General features: G+C 44.7%; 2 protein-coding genes across 5 annotated transcripts in view; both read left to right on the top strand.

Annotated features, from left to right (window-relative positions):
• Positions 1 to 19537, top strand: part of LOC109528539 (nuclear receptor coactivator 3) — a 53624-nt gene extending 34087 nt beyond the window's left edge. For all 4 annotated transcript variants that reach the window (XM_019891274.1, XM_019891278.1, XM_019891277.1 and 1 more), the window contains 21 exons: positions 3347 to 3454; positions 4838 to 4998; positions 6166 to 6263; positions 6338 to 6512; positions 9066 to 9248; positions 10181 to 10267; positions 10386 to 10526; positions 10633 to 10780; positions 11055 to 11545; positions 11628 to 12718; positions 12838 to 12967; positions 13104 to 13262; positions 13422 to 13652; positions 13737 to 13836; positions 13914 to 14085; positions 14313 to 14645; positions 14903 to 15001; positions 15398 to 15623; positions 16521 to 16701; positions 16781 to 16982; positions 17066 to 19537. In XM_019891274.1, coding sequence (XP_019746833.1) covers positions 3363 to 3454; positions 4838 to 4998; positions 6166 to 6263; positions 6338 to 6512; positions 9066 to 9248; positions 10181 to 10267; positions 10386 to 10526; positions 10633 to 10780; positions 11055 to 11545; positions 11628 to 12718; positions 12838 to 12967; positions 13104 to 13262; positions 13422 to 13652; positions 13737 to 13836; positions 13914 to 14085; positions 14313 to 14645; positions 14903 to 15001; positions 15398 to 15623; positions 16521 to 16701; positions 16781 to 16982; positions 17066 to 17077 — 4512 coding nt within the window. In that variant the 5' untranslated portion in view covers positions 3347 to 3362 and the 3' untranslated portion in view covers positions 17078 to 19537. The remainder of the gene's footprint in view (positions 1 to 3346; positions 3455 to 4837; positions 4999 to 6165; positions 6264 to 6337; positions 6513 to 9065; positions 9249 to 10180; positions 10268 to 10385; positions 10527 to 10632; positions 10781 to 11054; positions 11546 to 11627; positions 12719 to 12837; positions 12968 to 13103; positions 13263 to 13421; positions 13653 to 13736; positions 13837 to 13913; positions 14086 to 14312; positions 14646 to 14902; positions 15002 to 15397; positions 15624 to 16520; positions 16702 to 16780; positions 16983 to 17065) is intronic.
• Positions 19538 to 21746: 2209 nt separating this feature from the next.
• Positions 21747 to 25200, top strand: part of LOC109528572 (RNA-binding protein 38-like) — a 31672-nt gene continuing 28218 nt past the window's right edge. The window contains exons 1-2 of the mRNA XM_019891362.1: positions 21747 to 22353; positions 24116 to 24239. Coding sequence (XP_019746921.1) covers positions 22129 to 22353; positions 24116 to 24239 — 349 coding nt within the window. The 5' untranslated portion in view covers positions 21747 to 22128. The remainder of the gene's footprint in view (positions 22354 to 24115; positions 24240 to 25200) is intronic.

Raw genomic sequence — 25200 nt, 5'->3', positions numbered from 1 at the left:
TGGTTTTACTCTATGGCTTCATTCAAGCTGCAAGCATATCTGGTTCCAATCAGATTCCTCCTCAAATCTGATGTTTGGGGCTGACCTACCACACTGTTCGCAATTTTCCAAAAGGGATCTGGCCCTGTTCAGACTGGGCCACATTATTGACCCATCCGACAGGTAGCTATAGCAACGATGTCGGAACAGAGGCGTCATTCAGCACACGCGATGTTTGGCGTCACCGTTCCGCACTTCGAATGGTGCCAGGGTCGTGCTGGCCATCGGGAGTTTGCCGCTGTGTGACGGCCCCGACCTTACCATCCCCAACCTGGGCCGTTTAAGAATATTATTCCTATGCTGAATTTTGGTCCCAGTATTGAATAGGTGACAATGTGACTGTAATACATGGTCAGTCCAGACCATACGTCCATTTTCTACGGCTTTCATCATTCACACTTATGTGCAATCACCATTTCCAAAGAACGCTGTTTGCACCGGGTCAAATCTCTCAACTGATGGGGTAGTTGATGACTGCAGCGGTATGAAGGAGGGCATGTTGGACGGGCCCTCAAAAGTGTTGGCATGCTGTACACACTCCACTGTCAGTCTGTGATGTCACTTGCATGACGGCTAAGCTTTTAAGACACCATAGCTGCTCCTCTGAACAAGCCACAAGCAGCCTACTGCTACTCATTTTTGCTGCTGACCTAGCTCTTATTACGTGATTTGGTGCATGCGGCCAAAGTACAGTGTGTGTAGATTACAAATGAACGTGGATAGCTACGGTATTTCCTCTGCTGACTTCTGAAGTTGTTTTTCTAAGATCTTGGTTATCAATATGGGTTTTTGGTTTGTTGTAATTTCCAGAGGTGTGCATTCTGTCATGACTGATGGAAGGACAATTAATCCTTCACTGATGGACGCCCAATTTGATGATGAATGGCAAATCACGGTAAACGTAAAAAAGTCAAAAAATTTTTTTGAAAAACTGACCAACTACCCATCGACGGAAGTTGTTTTTCGTCTGTTACTGAAATCGCCACGAACCAGGACAATAGCGACGGACCTTCTCCATCTGTCACTGATGGACTCCCTATCCATGCTAGCACCTTTGGCCAGAAATTCCAGGAGATAGAAAAGTCATTGACATATGTCACAAATGCATCGTTTGCATGTCAGAATGATTATTGAAACGATGACAGATTGACAAGGGCGGTTGGGTGAATCCGACCGCTGACAAATGACGGATCGTCAAAATTCACTGACGCGCCCACCTGTCGCGCAATTAAATCATCACAGTTGTGTTGTTGGTGGCAAGTGTTCATTGTTAGCATCCGTAACCTGCATCTATGGAGAATTCTTGGAGCAAGGCTAATTTAGGCAAGGTTAATTGTGCTAGCCTTCTCATCTTAGCTTTAGTTGCATTGTTTCTTTAAATCACCATCCCACCCTCAGCACGACCGACGGCATCTCCTACTTCCCTCGCTCGCTCGGCGTCTTCTTCTTCCCACTGCCCCCCTGCTGCTGCATTGTGTCCAGCATGGCCAGGCTGCCTCCCTGCCACCAGGTCCCACTGCCTGTGGCATGTAATTGACTTTATCCCTGCACTGGAAAAAACGGGCGGCCCACGCCAGGCTGGAGGTGACCCATTTCCCCCGGGCATTCGGCGGCCTGCTAATCAACCATTCTCTGGGGCCGTTTCATTCACTCCACAATAAGAGCAACTCCCTTTTGGAGAGCTCCATCAAGAGGTTGGCAGGCAGGCGGGCGGGCAGATGGATCGAGGGGTAGCGGCAAAGGGAGGCTTGTCTCAACCCTGACTTTGTGCCTCTGCGTTTTTACCTCATCGGCAGCAAATGTGCTGATTGTCTTCTGGCAAGCGGCAGGCAGGTGAGCCGTGGAAAGACAATGCAGGTAGCGAGCAGACAAAAAACAATGGGGCCGACAGACAGATGGGAGAAGATCCTCGTGAAAAAGATTGAAAGGGAAATGTGGGCAAAAATCTCAAAAGCAGGAAGGGCTTTCACCATGAAAATCTTGGATTATTTAGAGGAGGATTGGTAAGAATGCCCTCTCGTTGCCTTGTAGCGAAACACAACAGTTTCAACTGGAGGCATGCCACTTAATGCTATTTTAATTAGCACCAACGTAACTAAATCCGCCTTACTACATTCATGAATCCAATGTTGACGACTCAAGTCTGCGAAAGATGATCTTGCTGCATGCTGATGGGTCTATATTATTCTGAGAAGTAAAATAAATGTTTTCCAGAGGGCATCGGCGCATGATGATTAAATGAGACACCGTCGTCTCCCTGCTGCCATTGCTCTGGATTGCAATGCAACGGAGGCGGCAGTACTCTGGTCAGAGGATAACCATGTAATCAATGAAATGAAAGAAGCTGCTCTGGCTGTGAAGGTTAAGAGGGTTACCGGTGGCTTTCAGGCCACTCGCTGCACTACTTGTGCATGCGTGGAGCACTCATACTCAAGTCTGCTTCTTCCTCTCTTCTCACCTGTTTGTGTGTTTGACATGCCTCTCGACTGACAACCCCCCCGCCCCACCATTGCCTCTTTTCTCCCTGGTATTTCTGTTCCTCTGCATTTTCTTGGTCTCCTCCGGTAGTTGTGTTCACTCTCCCCCTTTCCTCCTCCCTCACCCCAGTGCCTGTCGCTGTCGCTGTGGCAAAGAAAGTGACCAATCAGAGCTCAAGTCACAGCAGCGGCTTCTCCCTCCCTCCCTTGTATCTTCCATTCCTTTCCTCTTCCTCCTCCTCCTCCTCTCATTCCATCTGCTTCGCCTCCCAACAACCTTTATCAGCTCACTTCCTGGAGACGGAACGTGATGCATTATGGGAGACAGACGGCTGTCTAACGGGGCTAGTTGTGCAGCCTGGCTTTTCATCAGAGACACTGCTAATCCTGTGTGTGTGTGTGTGTGTGTGTGTGTGTGTGTGTGTGTGTGTGTGTGTGTGTGTGTGTGTGTGTGTGTGTGTGTGTGTGTGTGTGTGTGTGAGAGAGAGAGAGAGAGAGAGAGAGAGAGAGAGAGAGAGAGAGAGAGAGAGAAAAACCATATGAGCTGATGAACTCCCACATGCACAGTCCCACACACAAATACACAGACAAACAAACTCAAATTTGTTCTCCCAGTGGAAGAGGCTGGGCAGACGTGTTTGTGTTTGTCATCCCCTGCCAGCAGAGGATGATAGGTGTGATATGGGCATATTTTGTCCTGATGGTTACAATTTGCAACTTGCCCCACATTGTTATTTATACGATTCAGCATCGACGTAGTCGCAAGTCAGAAAAAGAGCTGCATAACTCCTTTCCGCAATGATGAACAGGTTATTTCTACCTTGGTGCAGGTGCTGATATGTGTACATGATGAGCAGTTTGGGGGAGAACTCCATGGAACCTCTGATCGCAGAAAACCGGAAACGCAAACTCTCCACCTGCGACACACCAGGCCTCGGGTGAGTGTAACGGATCAGCAAAGTCCAAAAGATCATGTGATGCCATTAATGGTATTTATAGCTTGACTTGAGCCAATAAAACGTCTTCTTTCGTGGACTAATACTTACTGCCCTCTATTTATTGGCACCATTGGTTAAGATGTAATCTGAAGCTTTTTATAAATTCATTTTTCGAAAAAATATGGAACCAAAATTGAATAAAAAGAGGAAAATCCCTTCTTTAATCCAAGTGCAAATTTTCAGTGGGGAGAAAAGACACACATTAAGAAACAATTTTGTCATATCAAGTGATGTGTGCGGCAATTCTTTACAACCCCTGATGTCAATCATTTTCTACAAGCCCCTTTTCCCACAAAGCTACACCAATCTCCTCCTGCAATGTTTCACGCAATGGGGCAATACAAAAAGACAGCTTTCCACCATTGCTCTTGGCACAATCCAGCGACCTGGGATCTCTCCTCTGCACTCACCTTTTTTGCTCACTCCACAGCTTTTCAATGGGGTTGATGTCTGGGGACTGAGATGACACCGGGAGGAGCTTGATTCTCTGTCTGTTGAACCGTTTCTATAGTTTTCTGCCATGAAAATGGAATTTATTTTAAGGCTTTGAACACGTCTTAACCAGGGTTGCCAAAATATACGTCAATTAAATGAGAAGTCAGGAATTCCTCGGGGATAAATATCACCATGAAATTACAATTGAACCTCAGTATTGTGACGCTCTGCTGCGCCCATCGGTAGAGATCGCATGAACGCAGTCTCAACTTCTCTAGCCTGCATGCTAAGTTGGCTGTAGACTGTGGCGGAAAGTGTTGTGTTTCAAGCCCCCACAGAATTCTCAGTTTATAATTCAATGTTAAATTTAATTGGTCATTCTACATTTGTAAAATTCCGTTTATGATGCAGACTAACCCTGCAAGATTAGCATTTTTATTTTCATTAACGTTGTGTAACATGTATGAGATGAGGAAATAGCGGGAAAGTGTAAAGGTGGCATCTTAACATAACGTTGCTCATGACATTTTTATTTCTACACGTTGCTTTACAGAATGTGGCCCAAAAGTCAGTTTTACAATACGGGTGGTCCTAAGCCTGGAATCTCTGACTTTATTTTTTAATTTTATCCCACACAACAGGAAAAAAATGTGTTTGTCATTTACTGTGTAGCACACTTACTCCCAAGTTTGGTGTAGGAAGGCAGATTTCAAATGTTGCCGATATGCCGCTTCTAGTAAGACATTTTCCACCCATAACTGAGCTAAACTGAGAAAAATGGAAACAACTGCATCTAAACATGAAGTTTGTACACTGGAAAAGCATCACTTAAATGGCCCTCGACGGATCGTTGCTCGCAGCTTTCACTTAACTCATTACCGCCTGCAGGAGTGACAGGAAGCGGCGGGAGCAGGAAAGCAAGTACATCGAGGAGCTGGCTGAGCTGATCTCTGCCAACCTCAGCGACATCGACAGTTTCAATGTCAAACCGGACAAATGCGCCATCCTCAAAGAGACGGTGCGGCAGATCCGACAGATCAAAGAACAGGGTGAGTTGTCTGACTCATTGTTTGGAGTGTGTGTGTGTGTGTGTGTGTGTGTGTGTGTGTGTGTGTGTGTGTGTGTGTGTGTGGGTGCGTGTGTGTGTGTGTGTGTGTGTGTGTGTGTCTAAGATGATGGGGGGAGCTGCTGTGGCCTGACCTCATAAGGGGCCGTTTAGCCGAGCGTTTTGCAGGTAATCACCTACGCTCCGCCAAAGTGCCAAATCGACAGTTGTGTTAAAGATGCATTTCCCGTTTGGGTTCTATTGGTAAATATGTTTTTGACTCTTAGCTAGAGGCAGGTTAAAGGTTAATTAGAGGGGAGAATCAGTGGTGGTTGTTTTTGTGTTTCTGTGGGACTCAGTTGGCGTCTGCCACCTCGACAGGAAGGGGAAGAGGCTACAGCTGGCCCTGACTGGCTGCTGACAGGTTGCCATAGTTACAGGAAGTGGAGACAGACATGACACAGGCTTTTGGACTCATCTCGCGCTTCCTACCTGTTCTACTTCACCCTGTCCCACTTTCATATGCTTGTCATGCGTGTTCTTATTTGTTTTGCTTGCTCTATCGCGTCTCTCTCTATATTTTCTTTACTTTTCATACCCTCCTCTCCTCCCTTAACTTCTCAGTGCTCCACTTCAAGCAGTGTCGTATATTGCCTTTTGTGTGGGTATTTGTGCCCCCCGGGATCCGAACGAGTGGCCAATATTGAGACAAACCGAACGTCAAATGCATTTTTCCTCTTGTCGTTTCTTATTGCAGCCATCTCTTTGTCTGGCTGCTGCTCCCAGCATCACCCCCACCCTTAATTCAGGTGCCTCGACTCCTGCCCCTGCACCATTACGGCTTGCAGAGCCTCTCTAGCTCTCTCCCACGCTCCCTCTCTCCACCTACCAGACACTTCCTCTGAGTCTGACACTGAATATAAAGCATGAGGACGACTATTACCTGCTGCACATGCACCCAACCCTCGATTCTTCCTGATGGGCTCCTTAGAGAAACCTGCCCCCTAGTATGCCTCTCTCTCCTTTACCTGTGTATATTAAAAATATATATATAAATAAATAAAAATTCTGATGCTTAAGAAACACTGCCCCCTGTTGGATCAGCTTTCGTGGATAATGCCAGTGGGTTTTTCCGTGCGTTTTAATACAATCTCATTGTCTTCCCTTACAGGAAAGGCTTCCATCAGCGACGATGTTCAGAAATCTGACGTTTCCTCAACGGGTCAGGGTGTCATTGACAAAGACCACCTAGGGCCTCTTCTACTGCAGGTGAGTCCATTGACGCCCCTGACTTATTGTCAATTCAACCTTCGATTGGACAAGTCTTGACTTCCCGCCACCAGGCTTTGGATGGCTTCCTGTTTGTGGTGAACCGAGAGGGCAGCATCGTGTTTGTGTCGGACAATGTGACACAATACTTGCAGTACAAGCAGGACGAGCTCATCAATACCAGCGTCTACAACATTCTACACGAAGAAGACAGGGAGGAGTTCCACAAGAACCTGCCCAAGACCAACAGTGAGATTCCAACATGCACACACGCATGCACATAAGCCTCTCGGTAAAGCTCTATCTTCCTCTTACTCTCATATATGCGACTTGCTTAATATTGACTGACTTGATTGAACCACTGACCCACAACTTCTTTTGCGCCGTGGGCTGGTTCATAAAAGCATGTTTTTTGTTGTTTTTTTTTTGCAGACCGGCATAAAATAACAATATTGACTGACCAAACATTGACCCCTGAACAACGAAGATGCCTTAACCTGTTAATATTATCACAAGATGACAAAATGCAGAGCTTTTCTCGTCAAAACGGCTTCATCTTCGGAAGATAATGCCAAGTCCTGGCTGCTCATCAGCTGCGTGCTGTTTAGCACGTGTGTTCGGTCATTGTTTGCTTCTCGCTGTTACTTTCTGTTTGCGTGGTGGGCTGGCTTCATCAATTTATATTTATATATGTGTGTGCGTGTGTGTGTGTGTGTGTGTGTGTGTGTGTGTGTGTGTGTGTGTGTGTGTGTGTGTGTGTGTATAAGGTGGACTGGCCAAGTCAATCGCTAGACCTTAACCCAAACAGAGCATGCATTTCACCCGCTGAAAAGGAGACTGATGGTTGATCCAATCGCATCCATTATCTGAACCGCTTTAGGGTCGTGGGGATGCTGGAGCCAATCCCAGTTGTCTTCGGGCAGTAGGTGGGGTACAGCCTGAACTGATTGCCAGCCAATCACAGGGCACATGCCACCAAATATTAAATGTTATTCATTTTAAGTTAATTTAATAATTTCCATTTGGCTTTCTTGAACAGTGGATGGCTTCAAACAAATGAGTTGTTTAATACATCTAGGTGTAAATACTTACTAAAAAGCTGAAATTCGAAACTTTGGTCTGATCTTCATCTTTTGATCTGAAACCCAAATGGCTTCAGGACACATGAAAAACAAAAGAATTTACCGTGCCATTGCATTACTTTTGGAGGTGACTGTATGTCCCGATATGCACATTGTCACCGACAGTGCTGCTCAGGAATAAAACTTGACATCATCCACAGGGCAAAGGTAAATGCCGAAGTTGCCCAAGTGGATCCGCCTACTCTTGTTCACGGGCCCTCAGTTATGGATTATGCTCCGTCGTGCTTATCTCCTCGTCGTAATGAGGAGCTCCTAGGGAGTGTCTTTTCAGAGAACTCTCAACACACTTGACACAAACGCACATGAAAATGGAAGCACCTAACTCACTCGGTACGGAGCAGGCAGTGTGTTCCAGCTGTCAGTCACACTCAGTGGTCCAGACAGTTTAAAACAGGCCTGAGCTCAATTCACATCCCATGGCAGCCATCTGGAAACTACTTAGTGCCGAATAATACACCCCCGCACGCTCCTCTTACCTCAGTCAATTTGCATGTGCGTACATGTCATTCCTTACATTAAATATTCACGCTAAAGACAGTATTACCTTTGTATTTGGTGTGTTTTCACCTCGCCCCCTGAGTGGGCACAGAGCACTATTTATGATCATTGATGAATGACTGAGCCTGCCACTGAAGCATTACTTTTACTTTTCAACAACGGATGTGGCCTTTTGTCCTGCATCTTCCTGTATTCCTTCTCCTATTGTCTCATCTTACCTTTCCTCCTAAACCTCTCCCGACTTTCTCGCCTTCATACACACAGACTGAGATGGCTGCCAAATACGCCAAATCTCACGGTTGGCCATTTTACAGCATGCCTGTGTCTGCACTCCCACCCCTCATTGTGTCTCGCTCTGCTGGTCGCCGCCGTCATTAGGCTTCCGGAGCCGTGAATGAAATGACCTCTCGCTGCACATTCCTGCGGGATGACCACTGGCCGCGCCATCTACAGTTAAATACACAAAAACTCTTAAACTCAAGCACAGGAATGCGTGGTGTGCTTTTGTGTTGCGCTGAAATTTTTCATTGATGAGGGCCATCATTTGCCCCCATTGCGACTATGCTGGGCGTTCTTTGCCAACATGGCAATTTTTTTTTTTTCACACGAACACTAACAATTTGCCCCAACAACTCCCCAGCTCCATTTGCAATATCCAGCTACCCTCTTGACATACCTCCAGTCCACATCCTCCTGCACCTGCCAGACAGAAACCTCCTGCCAACAATTCAAGGTCTTGAGACTTCACACAGACCTTGCAAAACGCTTTGTTTTCTCTGTGAAGTTTGCCTCCCTCTTTGTCTTTTCCTCTGACCCCCGCTCTGCCTTGCCGTGCCACGCATGTGTGTCTGTGTGCGCGTTACAGTGTAATGAGGAGTCGGGAACCTAATGAGGATAGATGACAGAGTGTGTGCCTGGCCTCAGAGTACACTTAGGAGAGGTATTGGAAATCGACACCTTAGCTACAATAATCCCATGGACCATTTAGCCGAAATCCGAACATCAGGAGAGACACCTGCTTCTCAATCCGGGTGGGGAAGTGCACGTTTTAGTGTGGTCTGTTTCTTTCCCGTGAGTTTTTTTGTGACGTTTGATTGCAGACTATGAGGAGACACGTGCATGTAATGTGTTCGGAAGAATTCATGTGTTTGTCCTTCTCTAGTAAATGGAGTGTCGTGGGGGAACGAGGCAGCCCGACAGAAGAGTCACACCTTCAATTGCCGAATGCTTGTCAAATTTGGCCACGCCCATGGCGCTTTGGAGGAAGGACCAGGAGGACCATCCTATGAGACCATGCAGTGTTTTGCCCTTACGCAGCCAAAAGCCATGATTGAGGAGGGTGAAGGTATAGCACAACGTTTTGCCTGCAATTATCAGTTTCAGTAACCTTTGACTACATTTAGAATGTGGAACACTGAACATGAGGCATATCTAAGTTGAGTACGACACTATGATATTCTTAAATACGATCAATAAATCGACAACTTGAGTTGAACGATCAAAGGAAGTCTGGAGCCTTCATTAGATGACCGAAATCACAAATCAAGGATTCGCAAACATGATGACTATTGTAGAATGACGTCAACGACAACCTGAAATAATGCCAAGGGACCAAGGCTACATGGTGGGGAATGTAAGAAGGAACAAACAATATTAGTTACTTCGATTAAAATGCATTTGAGATCAAAAATTGATTTCAACAGCTTAAAATATGCACAATAAATAAATTCATCTATTGACATTTTGATTACAAAAGGATTTGCAATAACATTCAAATCTATTGTACATTTATTTTCTTTCATGGTTAGTTCTGGCACTAACAAAACACCAATAAGACAATAATGTAGTTAAATGTATTAGTTCATTAAAAAAAGGGTTTTCTGTAAAGTTACAAAAAAGGACAAAATGCAGATGTTAAAATAAAAGTCATTTCGTTATAAACAGTCATTTTGTTAAAAAAAAAAAAAAGAAAGAAAAAAGAAATGGAATCAAATAGAGACTTGAGTGAATCGTTTCATCCCTAAATGCATCAATTTCTGTAAATTGGTATCTCAGCCAGAACATCGCACTTATTTGGAAGTAGGAACAAGCATCTGTAAAAACACCCCAAATGTACCAAATTTGAAGAGTTGGAGGGATAGTGAATGCACTAAGTCTCCGTATAGAGATGAGTGATTATGATGTACTGTTACTTTTATTTTGTTTTTTTGGGGAAATAACTTTTTAGCCCCAAGTATATAAAGTAACACATTACTGCCCCCTCTCTCCTCTAACCAGATCTGCAGTCATGTATGATCTGCGTGGCCCGTCGGGTTACCGCGATGGAGAGAACAGAGAGTTTCAATACAAGGCATGAGCTTTCAGGTGATGACTCACACAGAACAGGTTTTACCCAAGTCCAAGTCTTCACGCGTGACTAATCCCCTCTCACTTCTCGTGCTTTCCTTTCTTTTATTTGTCATCCTTCTTCGCGCTATGGCAGGTAAACTGATCCAGATTGACCAGAACTCTTTGCGAGCATCAGTGCGTCCAGGCTGGGAGGATTTATTGAGGCGTTGCATCCAGATGTTCCTCCAGCATAGTGACGGGCAACCCTGGTCCCACAAACGGCACTATCACGAGGGTGCGTGACACACTGGTCCTCGGCTGCACTCTTCAAACACATTACTCATCAATTGGGGCTCATGGCGAATTCAAACAACTGATGTGGATGCGTCTTTTCTGTGCAGCCTTTTTGCAGGGCCACGCCGAGACACCGCTTTATCGCTTCTCCCTGTCCGACGGCACGCCGGTCACTGCCCAGACAAAGAGCAAACTGTACCGTCACCCAATGAGCAACGAGCCACAAGGCTTCATCTCTACTCATCTCCTTCAGAGGTAACCAGAGGCAGATGCAGGAAATAGAAACAGTCCTCCCAAATACCGCGACGGATATGTCATCTACTGTCTTACAATGAACTTGCATTTCTCACCTCTCAGCCATTCATAGAAGGTGAGGTAGCAGCTGAAGTCGTTTTTAAACTTACAATGACGTGAAGAAAGCCTGGCACTACAGCAAATGTTGTAGCCGTCTGCAATTTAAGAAACGAAGTTGCTGTGTTGAATTGCAAGATTTTTATTTCCTTCTGATTTCTTTTCTCTCTCCAATCAGAGAACCGAATGGTTACCGCTCAGCTCAGGGTGGTAACATGATGCCCAACAACATGAGACAGCAGGCCATGGGAGGCCCCAACCCAAATGCTCAAATGAACATGAACCCCAGTGGTGGGATGGTGATGGGGGGCATGGGTGGCATGAACAGGGGCTTTGGAATGAACGAGCACGGGCACATGGGCCACATGGGTCAGATGGGTCAGATGGGCGGATGCTCCGCATATGGAGGGAGTAGTGGGGGTGGAGCCATGGGTAACCGCATGATGCAGATGAGTCAGATGGGACATATGAGTCCAATGAATAACCCAAGCCAAGGCATGCAGCACCATCCACATCAGCCCCCCTTTCAGAGTAGTGGGGGCTTCGGGCTAAGTGGTTTGAACAGCCCTTCAGGAAGCCCTCGGATCGGCGCTCCCCAATCGGGGCTCTTAATGTCACCCCGAAATCGAGGAAGTCCAAAGATGGGTGCCAATCAGTTTTCTCCCGCAGGTGAGTCAGTTCTTGTCCGGCGTCCAGAACATTTGTTCATGTCCCCACTTGCTTGCTTGATTATATTGCGGTTATCCTTCAGGCATGCACTCTCCCATGGGTGGCATTTGCAGTGGCGCAGGAGGCGTTGGGAACACGACAACCTACTCCAGCAGCTCCCTTAACGCCTTACAAGCTATTAGTGACGGAGTTGGGAACTCAGTCCCCGCCACACTGATGTCTCCTTCGTCCGTCCATAAACCAGATAGCTCTCCAAGTGTCCACTCCTCCTCTTCCTCCCAGCCAAACCAAATGGGCAAACCAAGCCAGGATGGATCCAAAAGCCCAGCGGGAGGCTTGGGGTCGGGGCCCGGGCCCATGCCTGTGCCTGGCGACCATCTCCACCCCTTGCACCATCATCAGCATTCGCAAGCTGAAGGCTCTGGAGACAGACCCGACAGCCAGGCAGCTGCAACACCTAAAGAGTTGGGAGACGGGGGCAGCGAGACTCCTGCGGCAATGTCGGAGCCAACTCGAAGGCTACCAGAAAGTAAGGGCCACAGAAAATTGCTGCAGTTGCTGACTTCACCAACTGAGGAGCTCGTAATGGGTGGAAGTGGACCTCCAGTGCCTCCTGCTCCACAGCCATTAAACAGTAGTACTCCGGCAGCCTCTGAAAGTAAAGACCCCGTTGGGGGGATGACGAGCCCTTCGTCCACTGGGGTGTCCTCCTCTTCCTCTGTTAATGCTAGTTCAAACCAGACAAGTGGGCTAGGGGGGTTGTCCACATCAGCCAACTACACAGGCTCACTCCAAGAAAAGCACAAGATTCTCCACAAGCTGCTCCAAAATGGCAATACACCTGATGAAGTAGCAAAGATCACAGCCGAGGCTACGGGGAAGGTGGCACTCGGCGGCCAAGAGGGCAGTGAAGTAGGTCCAGGAGTTTCGGGGTCCGGGAGCGGCCCCGGCTTAATCACTGAGCCCAAGCAGGAGCAGCTCAGCCCCAAGAAGGAGAAGACCCATGCCCTTCTCCACTATCTCCTCAACAAGGATGATTCCAAAGAGCAAGTGGACGTCAAACCCAAACTGGAGGAGCTTGATGGCAAGGGACCCTTGATGACTTCTTGCGGTCCTTCACGCGGTGGCCCTGAACATCATGAAAGCAAGATCAAGTCAGAACCACCGGATGATGTAAGTTCAGTTGTCTCTCTTGGCTGTCCTTGTTGATTTTGCCTCATCAACTGCACATGCTTCCACTGAAGTAGCTGCTTGGGCCTTGACGTAATTCTTCAGACAATTTTTTTTCCCAGTTGCACAACCTTGAGTCTATCCTGGGAGACCTGAGGGGGACCAGCTCTGATTTTTACTCAGATCAGGCAGGAGGCACTGTGCCAAACGACGGCAACAAAGCCCTGGGCTGCCTTGATGACAGTCTTCAGGGTAAGCAATGATATCGGTTTATCGGTCATCATATGGATTGTCTGCGTGTCCGTTTCTTGAATCTGCAAGCATACTTGTCAAGATTCACTATGGAAGTAAGGGGAGTGAATGACTGTGAATATTTTGTTTTACTTAGAGAGTCCAGGTTTGGGTCCAGGGCCTCGAGTGCCCTTCCAGCGGGCTTTGTCCATGAACGGGAAGCCTTCTGGTGGCCTTGGAGGACCAGGAAGGCGCCCCATGCCTGTCAAGCAGGAGAATATGATGGGTAGCCCAGATGGCTACCCAGGAAATATGGGTATGCACAGTATTTATTTGTTTCATTTGTTGCACATTGTACGTAGGTCTTTATTGAAATCTGCTCATTTATCGAATGTACAATTCCAAACTGAATTTCATGTCACGCCTCATAGCATCTACTGTGGTTAATTCTCATGCACATATTCATTCCTACCAGGACCAATGAATAGGGCCATGGCAACCCAAAGGTCTCCCATGGGGGCATCTGGAGACTGGGGAATATCCCGCTCCAGTCCCAGTCCGGTGGGTTCATCTGTTCACCCCACCATGATGCGTCCCAATATGGAGTACAACGGTAGCAAGGGAATGATGACAGGCCCCGTGGTGAGCCGCTCTAACAGCAACCCTGGATCCAGGTCTATGTTACAGCAGCAGCTCATGGATATGGGTATGTCGCTGTGTTCACCTTGACCGGCAATTGCATATTAACCATCCGTATTTGTGTGAAATGTCAAATTGTCATGTGGTTAAGGTGGCTCCCCTGACATGGTGATGAGTGTGAGCTCCTTCAGCCAGCATGGCCACGCCAACCCCGCATGGCCGGACACACTCATGGGGATGGAAGGCAACAGGTGAGCACAGCTCACCTCATAGTTTGTATTTTGTTTTAAAAGACAAAAAACTGAATCCGCATGTGCATTTGCCACAGACGCCAGTTTGCAAACACCTTAGATGAACTTCTGCCGCCACCCACTAACAGTGAGGGTCAGAGTGACGAGCGGGCGCTCCTCGACCAGCTGGATTCCCTTTTGAACAACACAGATGGCACCGCTCTTGAGGAGATAGACAGGGCTCTCGGCATCCCAGACCTTGTCAGTCAGGTAAGTCGCAGGAAGAGGTTGCCTTTTAGATGTAAGAATAGTACTTCTTGTCATGACTCACGACTGTGATTAATTTCAAACGTTTTATCTTTACTCAAAGTTTTCTGTCTGTTTTGAAGTGAGATTAATGAGCCCGGGGAGATTCAACTCTGCTGTTTTAACGAACAGAAAATAAATCAATAAGAGAGAAAAAGTTTGGTCAGCTCCTTTGCTGTCTGTTTCATCAGACCCAGGGAGCAGAACAATCGCTGGAGCCTTTCACGGGACAAGAACCTTCCATGGTTCTGGACCAGAAACCGCTCTATGGACAAGGCTATCCCGGACCCCCAACCATCGCCATGCAGACCGGCTATGGAGGCAACCCTATGCAGGGGCAACCTCAGCAAGGTGGATTTGGACCCATGCTGTCGCAAATGGGCCAAAGTAATAGTTTCCCTGTCCCTGGCATGGGCGGGATGGGGAGCATGGGGCACCCTCGTGCCAACATGATGAGGCCCAGGATGATGAGTGCGAACAAACCCATGAGGCTCCAGTTGCAACAAAGGCTGCAGGGACAGCAGGTATGGAAGCGCAGTTGTTAATATTTAGGTTTAAAAAAAAATCATTTTCAAGTTTGGTGCTGTTTTACATTCGGATAAGAATAGGATATTATGTTGTCATCATATTCTTACAAGGCCTTTTTTTAAATTGTGAAAAGATTATTTTTAGCATCCTTAAAATATAACCTTATTTTTAAAATGTATTTGTTTATTTATTTATAATATTTATATGAGATACTTTTTGGTTTGATACAATCCAAAGCCTTTTCGATTCTCAGTTCATGAATCAGACACGGCAGGCCATGGGCATGAAGTTGGAGAATCCTGGAGGCAACCCTGGCATGAGGCCTGCTATGCAGACAGGAATGACTGGACAGGTAGACATCAGTAGACTTGACTCTTCCATCCATTCATATACTAGCCTTCTTTTTCTTCATTAGGACTGTGGGTGAGTTGGGGTCAGTCCCAGCTGACTCTAATCCAAATGTCATATCCAGTTTACCAAGTAGACAAACACCCCATTCACACTCACATTGACATCGATTGACAATTTATCTTCAAATGCCCATTTTCGAATGAGGCTGAATGGGGAAAACATGCCAACTCCACACAAAAGGTCCTGAGTAGAAACTCCGATCCAGAACCACTGGAGTATGAGGCAGGCGTGCTCACCACAAACTCCTGTGCTTCCCGCTATGACATTATCTGTTCATACAGACGTCTTTCCTCATAACAGACTTCCTCAGGTGCTCTGAAGATTGTTCTGCCTACAGGGGTTCCTGAATGCTCAGATGATGGCTCAGCGCAGCAGGGAGATGGTGACCATGCAGATGAGAAGGCAGCGCATGATGATGCTGATGCAACAGCAGCAGCAGGCAGCTGCCGGTGGATTCAGCCCCCCGCCTAACGTCACCGCGCCTGGCGGCATGGACAATAGTGTGGCAGGACCAAACATGGGTCAGCCTGGTCCTCAGCAGTTTGGTTATGGAGGCAATTACGGTGAGTTCACTGATGCAGTGGAACAATGCTGCTCCCTGGTGGTGAGTTTCTGAAATGCTCAGAAATGTTCAGAGAACGGTGAAGTCTGTTTTTCACAGGGAAAGCATTTCAGATACACCAGCAATAAATGAAAGTGTGCTGTACAGCAAGACCATATGAAAACTTTTGAAAATATTCTATGGCGTTTGAGATCAGAGTTTAATTTGTTCTGTGACCATGCTTGTAACGCAAAAACACTGAGATCATCTTTGAAATTAATGGAAATGCTATTATCTGTTCCAGCAAAAAAAAAAAAAAAATCAACAGTAAGTTTGATATGTTCAGTCTTTATTGTATTGGAAAGTCTCTTGTCGTGGAAGTGGAAAAGGCAGGATATGATGGAACAGAGTTCCTTGTACTTCTGCAATGCTAAAATAAACATGCGCCAAATGCAGTGATGTGCAGGGCATTTATCAGAAAGCACCACCCTTATGAAAGTGTGGCCAACAGAGCAATTGCTCTTTTAAATGACAATGTGCGTCCCACTTTGGGAAAATTTTTCTAAAAAGAAATGGATAAGTTTGCCCGGAGCATTTTTTTATTTCTTAATAATGATGTGTACATGTTCATTTCATTTACATTTCTGACTTTTATATTGTACTGTTTATTTTCAACCGCACAATTAAAATCACAGGTATATCATAAAATGTGAATATAATTTTGGGCTGGAACGAATTAATTAAATTTGCAATAATTTCAATGGGAAAAGTTACCTCGAGTTATGGAACGAATTAAGTTTGTAACTTGAGGTCACGCAGCATACTGTAAAAAACAATTTTAAAAATGAATCAAAGGACAAAGCAGGGACATGAATGTGGAACCGCGATTGTGTATTTCTTATTTAATTAATCTCTCCAGGTATGAGCCAGCAGGGAGACCCCTCATTTGGCCCATCCGTTGCTAACAGTCCCCCGAACGCCATGATGACGGGCCGCCTGGGGCCTCAAAGCGCCATGATGCAGCAACACCAACAGGGCGGTCCCATGTACCAGGGCACCGAAATGAAGGGCTGGTCACAGGGAGGCGTGGGACGCAGCAGGTGTGCAAAAGGCTGCCCTGGCTTTCTGACGCCATTGGAACGAATGTTTATCTTGAGCTCTCGTCTGCTCCCACACCAGTTCGTACCCTCCGCAGCCGTTTGGCCAACAAGTGCCTCCAGGACAGCAGCAGTTCGGGCAGCAAGGAAATCCTGGCGGCTATGGAGCCATGATGATGAACGGTGGCATGGCGACCAGTGGAGGAGCAGCTCACATGGGTCCGATGGGAGGACAGATGGGCATGAATCCAATGGTGATGGGGCGTATGATGGGCCAAGATCAGGTTGGTGATCACATGAAAATGATTTTTCTTGGAATAATTTGAATGCGCAACTGACCTGTCTTCTTTTCCTCTACTCAATCCAGAAATACTGCTGAGCGTCATGGAGGACATCTTGGTGTGTGGGGAAAACTCATCACTAGGGTCGCAAGCCTTTGGATTGATGCCTTGGGGGCAGACGGCGGGGGAAGTTCTTCAGTGCTTGTCAAACTCAACAAACACCAGGATACACACACACACACACACACACACATTCAAATACCTTTGCAATACCCCGCTGAATGCAGTTTGATATTTGTGTCCGAGCAGGTGGTCATGTAGACACTCTCCACTTGTCGGGCGGTGTCAGTGGGCTTGAGGTGCCCGCGGCATGGATGTCGAGATGGCCTGTTTTAAGCGTAGCTCCGAAGTCTCCTTTGTCGAATGTACCGTGAGACTTCATTTTTCTCATGGCCGTTCTTTCCTACGTTTTCTCGCTTCCGACGGCGGTGCCAACATGAAAGATGGTTGGAGAGCTGAAATAAGCCAGCGGATCGTGACACTCGGATGAATGTCGGTAAAGAAGCAGCACATTGTTTCATCCTCCGAGGCTCGACGGGCTAGCGTTAAACTGAATTTTACTTGTTGGCTGATTGCACTTTAAGGAGAGGCCAGCATCAACAGGATTGTGGCAATATAGAGGCCTTTACTCAAATTTGAACACATCGTGGAAGATATTTTCGGTTTTGTTGAACGTTTGGTCGAAGCGGGATTTTTTTTTTGGTGTGGTATCAGAAATGGGCTTGAGGATCTCGTTCTGAAGTGGGAACCATTAGAGAGGTAGCAAGCACAGATTTTACAACAACGCTCTTGTAGTCAGTGAACCAATTTATTATAAGAGAAGAAATTAAGGGTGGGGCGGGGGAAGAGCATTTTAAAAACACAACTGGCGTATATTTATACAGATTCAAGAGGAGGTCCTTTTATCAATCCATAGGAAATTTTTAAAATCTGAAAGTTGAAGATATTTTGCTTACTTAAAATGTCAGTGTTTAAACATACAGAAATTGACAAGTGGCCAAGTGTGACGGTGATGTGTATATAAATTCACACTGTAAAATCACTAGATTTCTAGCAATAATCTTTCCTCCTGGTTCTCGTCTGTGTTGAAGCATCAGTTCCTCAGAGTGGCGGTACTGCAGTATTAGACACAATGTCTTGTTGGATTTCCTTTATTGTTGATAGTCATTGTAAATAGACTTCAAATGTACTATAAAGTATAGAATTATATATATGCTTTTGTAGGTCACATACTTTTTTGCACAGATTGCAAGGCTTCATATTTGTCTTATTCCATCATAGGTCAGCTTTTATTTTAAAGACTTGAACACTTGGTTGGAAAGAGAAATCCTCTAATAGTTTTGAAAGCAGTACGTGTGTAATTTCTTTCATACCGTACTTGCATCTTCTTAAAAAGCACTTTTTGTTGTAATTTTCAAATCAGTCTTTTCAATTTTTTAGGGCATCAGATTTGTTCGAGAGGTGCTAAAAAAAAAAAAAAAAAGTTAAAAGAAATATTTGGAAGGCTTTATCTACAATATTTTCTGAAAGATTTGTTTTAGGCCAATGCACTTCATCAATGGGTGGGAGTATTTTCTTTGAATTGAACATCATTTTTCGATGTAACTCTCACATGAGATTAAGGCTGTCATTTGAATTTCACCAGTGGGCTCTTTGCACATAGTGGCACGACGCCATAGCCGTTAACGACAATGCGGTTTGGCAAACTACCAACAAGCCATGTAATCGTTAGACTCAAAGTAAACAACAGAGTAGGAGTCATGAAAAGATGAGCTCAACGATTGAACTGCCACTGATGAAACTTTTAGAATCAATCATCGGATCGATCGCTCCCCGGTTGACAATGTGTTCTTTTTCTTTTATGGGAAATGTCTAACAATGAAAAGCACACCCCTACAAATAACCCTTCGGTTTGCCACAGTTGTATATTACTGTATATTAAAATTATATTCGCTTCAAAGGGTTCATTTCCGGCTCAGGCCTTTCTGTGTGGAGTTTGCATGTTCTCCCCGTGCCCGCGTGGGTTTTCTCCGGGTACTCCAGTTTCCTTTCACATTCTAAAAACCTGCGTAGCAGGTTAATCAAACACGAATCAAATCTTTACCAGTGCCAAGGCAGTATCTAGGGGTTGTTTAAAACATGTTCAAAAAGAGAGAAGGAATCACTGATTTTATAGCAATGTTTGGATGTCGATGTGTGCCCTGCAATTGACGAGTGGGTGTACCCCACCCCACTGTCCAAACATGGCTGGAAAAGGCTTCAGCACGCCCGCAACCCCGGTGCGGATAAACGCATTGGAAAATGGATGGATGGATGATTTTATCGCACATTTCATACACAACTTTACTCAATATGCTTTCCATGTTTTCATTAAAAGTGCAAAATTTAAAAGCAGACACAGCTAACCAAAATTAATAAAAGTGTGTCAAGTGCAAGAACAAGATATTTGAAAACATGATTTAAAAAAACTCTTTGAAAGACCTTAATCGGAGTTATGGAAAAAGATATTTTTTTAAACCTGGATTTAAGATAAGATATCATTTATTTGTCCCACACTGGGGAAATTTACAGTCTACAGCAGCAAAAAAAACATCCCTTCTTATTGTTGGTGTTTGGTTCTTCGGTGGAGGATGTGCATTGTGATGCTTGGTTTGGGCAAGGAACGTAAGCACGACACGCAGAATAACGCAATTTCTCAAAACGAGGCGAGACGCAGCCCTATTTCGGCACTATGGAAGATTACGTGCAAAGAGCCCATTTGGTCCTCTTTGGCCTCCAACCATGTCAACCATTTCGGTTTTATTGTAAAACCCTGCACCGCAAATCAGTTAAATGTCACGTTGAGTTTATTTTTTTATGTGACTTTTTTTTTCACTCCCTTAAAAATCTTATTTGCAGTGAAGCTTCTGTTTTAGGAATCTACCTAATGAAGATGTGCTCAATCCAAAGAGACTATGTTTGTCGTTTTGCATTGCTTAGAGACAGTTCCTGAGCTAGATCGTATTTGTGGGCTTTTATTGTTGCGCCGATGATGTTGAATATGATTGCATATGTTATATCCACCTCCCCTCAGACAAATGGTAGACATGCATCTGGCTCTGGCGTATACGTACTTGAATGCCTTCCTTGGGGAGTTCCGTTTTCTTCTGGCCCAAAATGTGGTGCTGTTACTTTACAAATGAAAGATGTTGTAAAGTGGAAGAGTTTCAAAAGTGGTTTTGATCACAGCCCCAATTAAGAATATTCAAGCAACATTTGGATTTAAATGGAAGAAACTCTTCTTAGAGAGAAATAGAACCCCCCCCAACTCCCCGGTGGGATACATGTTATTACTGGATGTACATTTCTGTTGTTTTTTTTCTTACCTTGTTCTCAATGTTAATATTGTTGTAAATACAAATTTATATTTAAAGTGTATGTCTCTGCTCTCTCTTTCCATTGATAACATTGCTCATTACTTCTTTTGTATTGGTAAATGGATTCAAATTGATAATGACTCAATATTTGTAAAATATTGTTTCATATACAACATGTACAGTATATGCATTCTACTCTATGTGCAGTACATACAGCACTTTCAGTGATATTTTACGGGTTGCAACCCCTGAGCGATTGTCAATGATTGACCCCTATTCCATTTGACAGTGTGTCACAACTTGATGGCTGGGGTTGCTCAGGTCGTTGATTTCAACCAGTGTGCCGTGATAGATCATCAGGGGTGCCAAAGCAAGTTATCCAATTTGACATAATCTGAAAATGCATTATTAAATTTAATATAATTGCAATGTTGCTCGCCATTCGTGGGAGATACGGCCCGCAAATGCGCAAAAATAATAATTTTCGTAGGTGAATCCGTGCATGCCTAAACACAAGTATGCAAGGGGCAACTGTATCTCCATATCGGTCTATGCCAGTACAATACAGTAATATACTGTACATCTTCATTATATGTCGGGCTATATGTCGGGCTTTCACACCAGCTTTAGCTGTACCAAAGCGCTTGGGAGAACATTTAACAGAAAGTAACAAGACTACCACAGAACACATAATGTACAATGCCAATAATACGATCGGAACAACTACCTACATATGCCTTGTTGTTTGAAGTGGTAATAGATGAAAGAGAAGAGAATCACAGACGTCATGCCAGCTTTGTGTTCCATTAAACAGACCCAGATTCACACAGTAAGGCTATGTGTGAGTCAAAGATGAGGTGGTGTGTGTGTGTGTGTGTGTGTGTGTGTGTGTGTGTGTGTGTATATATATATATATATATATATATATATGCATGCAGTGTGTGGAGTTTGCATGTTCTCCCCGTTCCTGCGTGGGTTTTATCCGGGCGATTCCTCCCACATTCCAGAAACACGCATGGCAGGTTAATGGAACCTTCGAAATTGTCCCGAGGTGTGAGTATGAGCGTGAATGGTTGTTCGTCTCTGTGTGCCCAGCAATTGGCTGGCATCCGGTTCAGGGTCCATCATTGAAAAAAAAATAAATCTTAATGCTTCTATTTTACACACAACTTAAATCCAAACTTTGCTTTAAAAAAAACATTGCAAAATAAATCATAAATGTGATACGCATTCAATTTCAGGCAATAAAAACACATATGACCAGGATTAACGTCCATATTCATTCATTCAATTTTTTTTTCTCCTGACACTGGATATTTCAGTTTCATTGTATTCATGGTTTTCCTTTTAGTTCATTTTATGAGGTGTTATATTCAAAAGATGTGTTTTATGAATGTGCTACATTTGCTGGTGAAGTGATTGCTGACGTGGGGCGGACAAACATGAAAGGGACGCACGGCTCGTCGATTGGACTGCACGCGCACATGCATCCGCCTTCCCTGCGCGCTCGCGAAACCGAAACCTATTTCCTTTTTTTTCTTTTTTTTTTTTTGTTCCAGAACAGACAAGACTCCACTTCAGCACTTTGCACTTGTCTTCCCCAAGCGGTGTATGTTCACATGTTTTAATCATGGCTCCGTTTCTGTAACCTCTCCTAGTTGGTGCGTGTTTTTATTCCCTCCCAATCTCTTTTTTTTCCCCTCCTTTTCTTTTGGACCGTTTATTCCCCACGAATGAGTTCACCGCTCTTCTTAGGGCATCTGGTCGGGGTTCCCGTGGAAACGATGGATCCCGGTGCCGGAGCCAAAGACACGACTCGCACGAAGATTTTTGTCGGCGGATTGCCGTATCACTCGGACGACGCCTCACTTCTGAAATATTTCGAGACTTTCGGGGATGTCGTCGAGGCGGTGGTGATCACCGACAAACACACGGGCAAGTCCCGAGGATATGGCTTCGTAAGTACGCGATTTCTCTCGAATTGAGTTTTTTTTATAGCCCTGAGCGTTTATGTCGACACTAGCACATACTTCTAAAGTATCAAGTTGTTTGCAGTCATTTTGCCATTCATTCTTTGATCACTTGCCTCAAATCCTTTGCTTGCTGAACTGCGCTTCACTATCCTTCATTATGCATGACATTACTCGAGATGTCATGCATGTTCTGAAACATAACCCCCCCCCCCTCCTTAATTAGATATGGTTCGAGTTTCAGTTTGTACTACCTTCGGAGCATTCCCCTGAACACATAAAAACAAAACTCACGAAATGCTCAAGTGAAGTGAAATGGGGAAAAAAAAGATATGGAGCAACTCAGGTACTGTAATGCCCTTGCCCTGCGCACTTAAATCAATTTATTGAACGGGAAAACAGTCACAACACAAATAAAAACAAAAAATGAGGAGACTCACAATGAGTTGCTGTAAAGACAAACTGGCGAGCCTGAGTCCAGCTCTTGACATCACACAGTCAACACTTGAATGCTACAGTACATACAGTTATGCAAATTATTTTTTTACGTTCCCTTATTGTGTTTTATTACGTTTTTTTAAAAATCAACTGTTCGGGTTTTCGTTTTTAAAAACATGAAGTGAGGTTTTTTTTTGGGGGGGGTGGCATTTCAAATGGGGAAAATCTGTTTGACTTCTGAACAAAGTGAGTTATGAATTTAATCACAGAACAAATTCAACTCGTCACGGAACTATTTTAGTTTGTGCCAGTGTGAAATTAAACCCGCCTATTTCTGAAAATGTGTCTGCGAGCGAGCCGCTATGCACTTATATTATGAAAAAGTAAGGCTAATTAATAGTGTGTGTGTGTGTGTGTGTGTGCGCGCGCGAGACTTCTACCGAGCCACAGCATCATCCTCTGCGAGCTCCAGCAGATCTCAAACCGTCCTCCGCCGCTTGCAGAAAAGTTTCACATTGAGCATCCATTTGCGCTTGCGTGGCTTGACCTTGAGCTCAAAACACTCAAAGCTCCCCTTCCCACGCTAGCTTCCCACTCCTCAAATTCACTCCCTCAAGGTAGATTCCGGTTGCTCATCCCAATCCGGAAAAAAAAACCTCCCACGGACTGATGCAGCCCACACCATGTTAACATGCAGCTGAAACATCTTAATGCAGATCTCTGGGCCTCCTCCTATACTGTATTTTTGTATATGATCGTCTTTTTTTTAGAGGACAGACAAGCTCCCTGCAGGCAAATAGAAGAGCCTGTCCAAGTACAAAGGAGGAGGAAGAGCATTTACATCAAGGTTATTAGCGTTAACGAAACAAAACAAAAAAAAAATCCTAAAATTGAAAAAAAACATTTTGCTAATGAAATCAAAACAAAAATGCTTTGGAAAAATGAGCTTTCAGGGATCCTTTTAAATGTACGTCCGTGCGGAAGAAGGAAGGTCAGACAGTCATTTGAAAATTGAAATTTGCTTTATTACACAATGCAGTAGAGTGACCTTTTATTTATCGGTTTTAATCTTGCACCTGTCAATACTCCACATATTGAAAAGAAATAAAACTAAAACCTATTAAAACTACTCTCTAATCAAACGTTTAAAACTTTACTAACTTGCTCTCCGAACTCATGAAAATGAGCTGAATTAAAAAAAACAAAAGTTGCTAACAATAGTGACCCATCCAAAACTATGACAACTCTGGTTTACACATAACGCAGTTAGGCTGCTTTTGTGGAATTCACCTGTGGGATGTTGTGTCAACAGGTGACCATGGCGGACGGCGCGGCCGCAGAGCAGGCATGCAAGGATGCGAATCCCATCATTGACGGCAGGAAGGCCAACGTCAACCTGGCGTACTTGGGAGCCAAGCCGCGCGGCTCGCATTCCAGTGAGTGTGTTTTTTGGACCGTCAAACTTTGCATGCTTCTCTTCCGTAGGTCACACCAGTCAATCCAGGAACAAAAACTTCATCAAGAGCTCTGTGCTCTGGGATTTCTCTGGAATTTGCTCTCCTAACGTTATTTTTAGCTGTGTATTAGTGACAACAACTCTTAAATGGTTCATATCAATCAATCTATCAATCAATTTATGAATATAGCACTTTCCATTCCGTTTTAAACGCAGGTTTGTTCATTTTTATTAGATTTTATTTGGTCGAAAATGCTTCATTTTACTTAGTTGTTTTTAGTTTTAGTATTAGTTTTATTTATTTATTTATATTGCCCATTTTTCAAGTGCAAGATTTTTAAAAAAAAGAAAAAAAAAGGTCACAAAGTATTGTGTAATAAAGTCAAGTACACTCCAATTCTCAAACTTACTGTTTGAGAAACGTCTGTTCAAACACCCTTCCTTTCTCTGAACGGATGTGAAGCAAGACAAAAATAAATGCATTTCAAATGAACCCCAAAATGGATGGATGGATGAAAATTAGGCGGCCCGGTGGTCCAGTGGAGTTTGCATGTTCTCCCCGGGCCCGCGTGGGTTTTCTCTGGGTACTCCGGTTATCTCCCACGTTCTAAAAACATGCATGGCAGGCTGATTGAACACTCAAAATTGTCCCTAGGTGTGAGTGTGAGCGTGGATGGTTGTTTGTTTCTGTGTGCCCTGCGATTGGCTGGCAACCGGTTCAGGGTGTCCCCCGTCTACTGCTCGAAGACAGCTGGGATAGGCTCCAGCACCCTTGTGAGGATCGGAAAATGGATGGATGAAAATTAAGGACATTTTCATTACAATCATAGTTTTCTTGTTTTAAAGCATTTTCGTTTTTATTTTATTTCGTTAATGAAAGTATATTTTTAACTTTAGTTTTGGTTATTTTGTTAGTTCTTGTGACTGTATATATATATATA

This window comes from Hippocampus comes, unplaced genomic scaffold (genome assembly GCF_001891065.2).
Source record: "Hippocampus comes isolate QL1 unplaced genomic scaffold, H_comes_QL1_v1.1 scaffold174, whole genome shotgun sequence".
NCBI classification, from domain to species: Eukaryota; Metazoa; Chordata; class Actinopteri; order Syngnathiformes; family Syngnathidae; genus Hippocampus; species Hippocampus comes.
The sequence above is the reverse complement of the archived record's forward strand: the minus strand, read 5'-3'. Positions and strand labels throughout refer to the sequence as shown.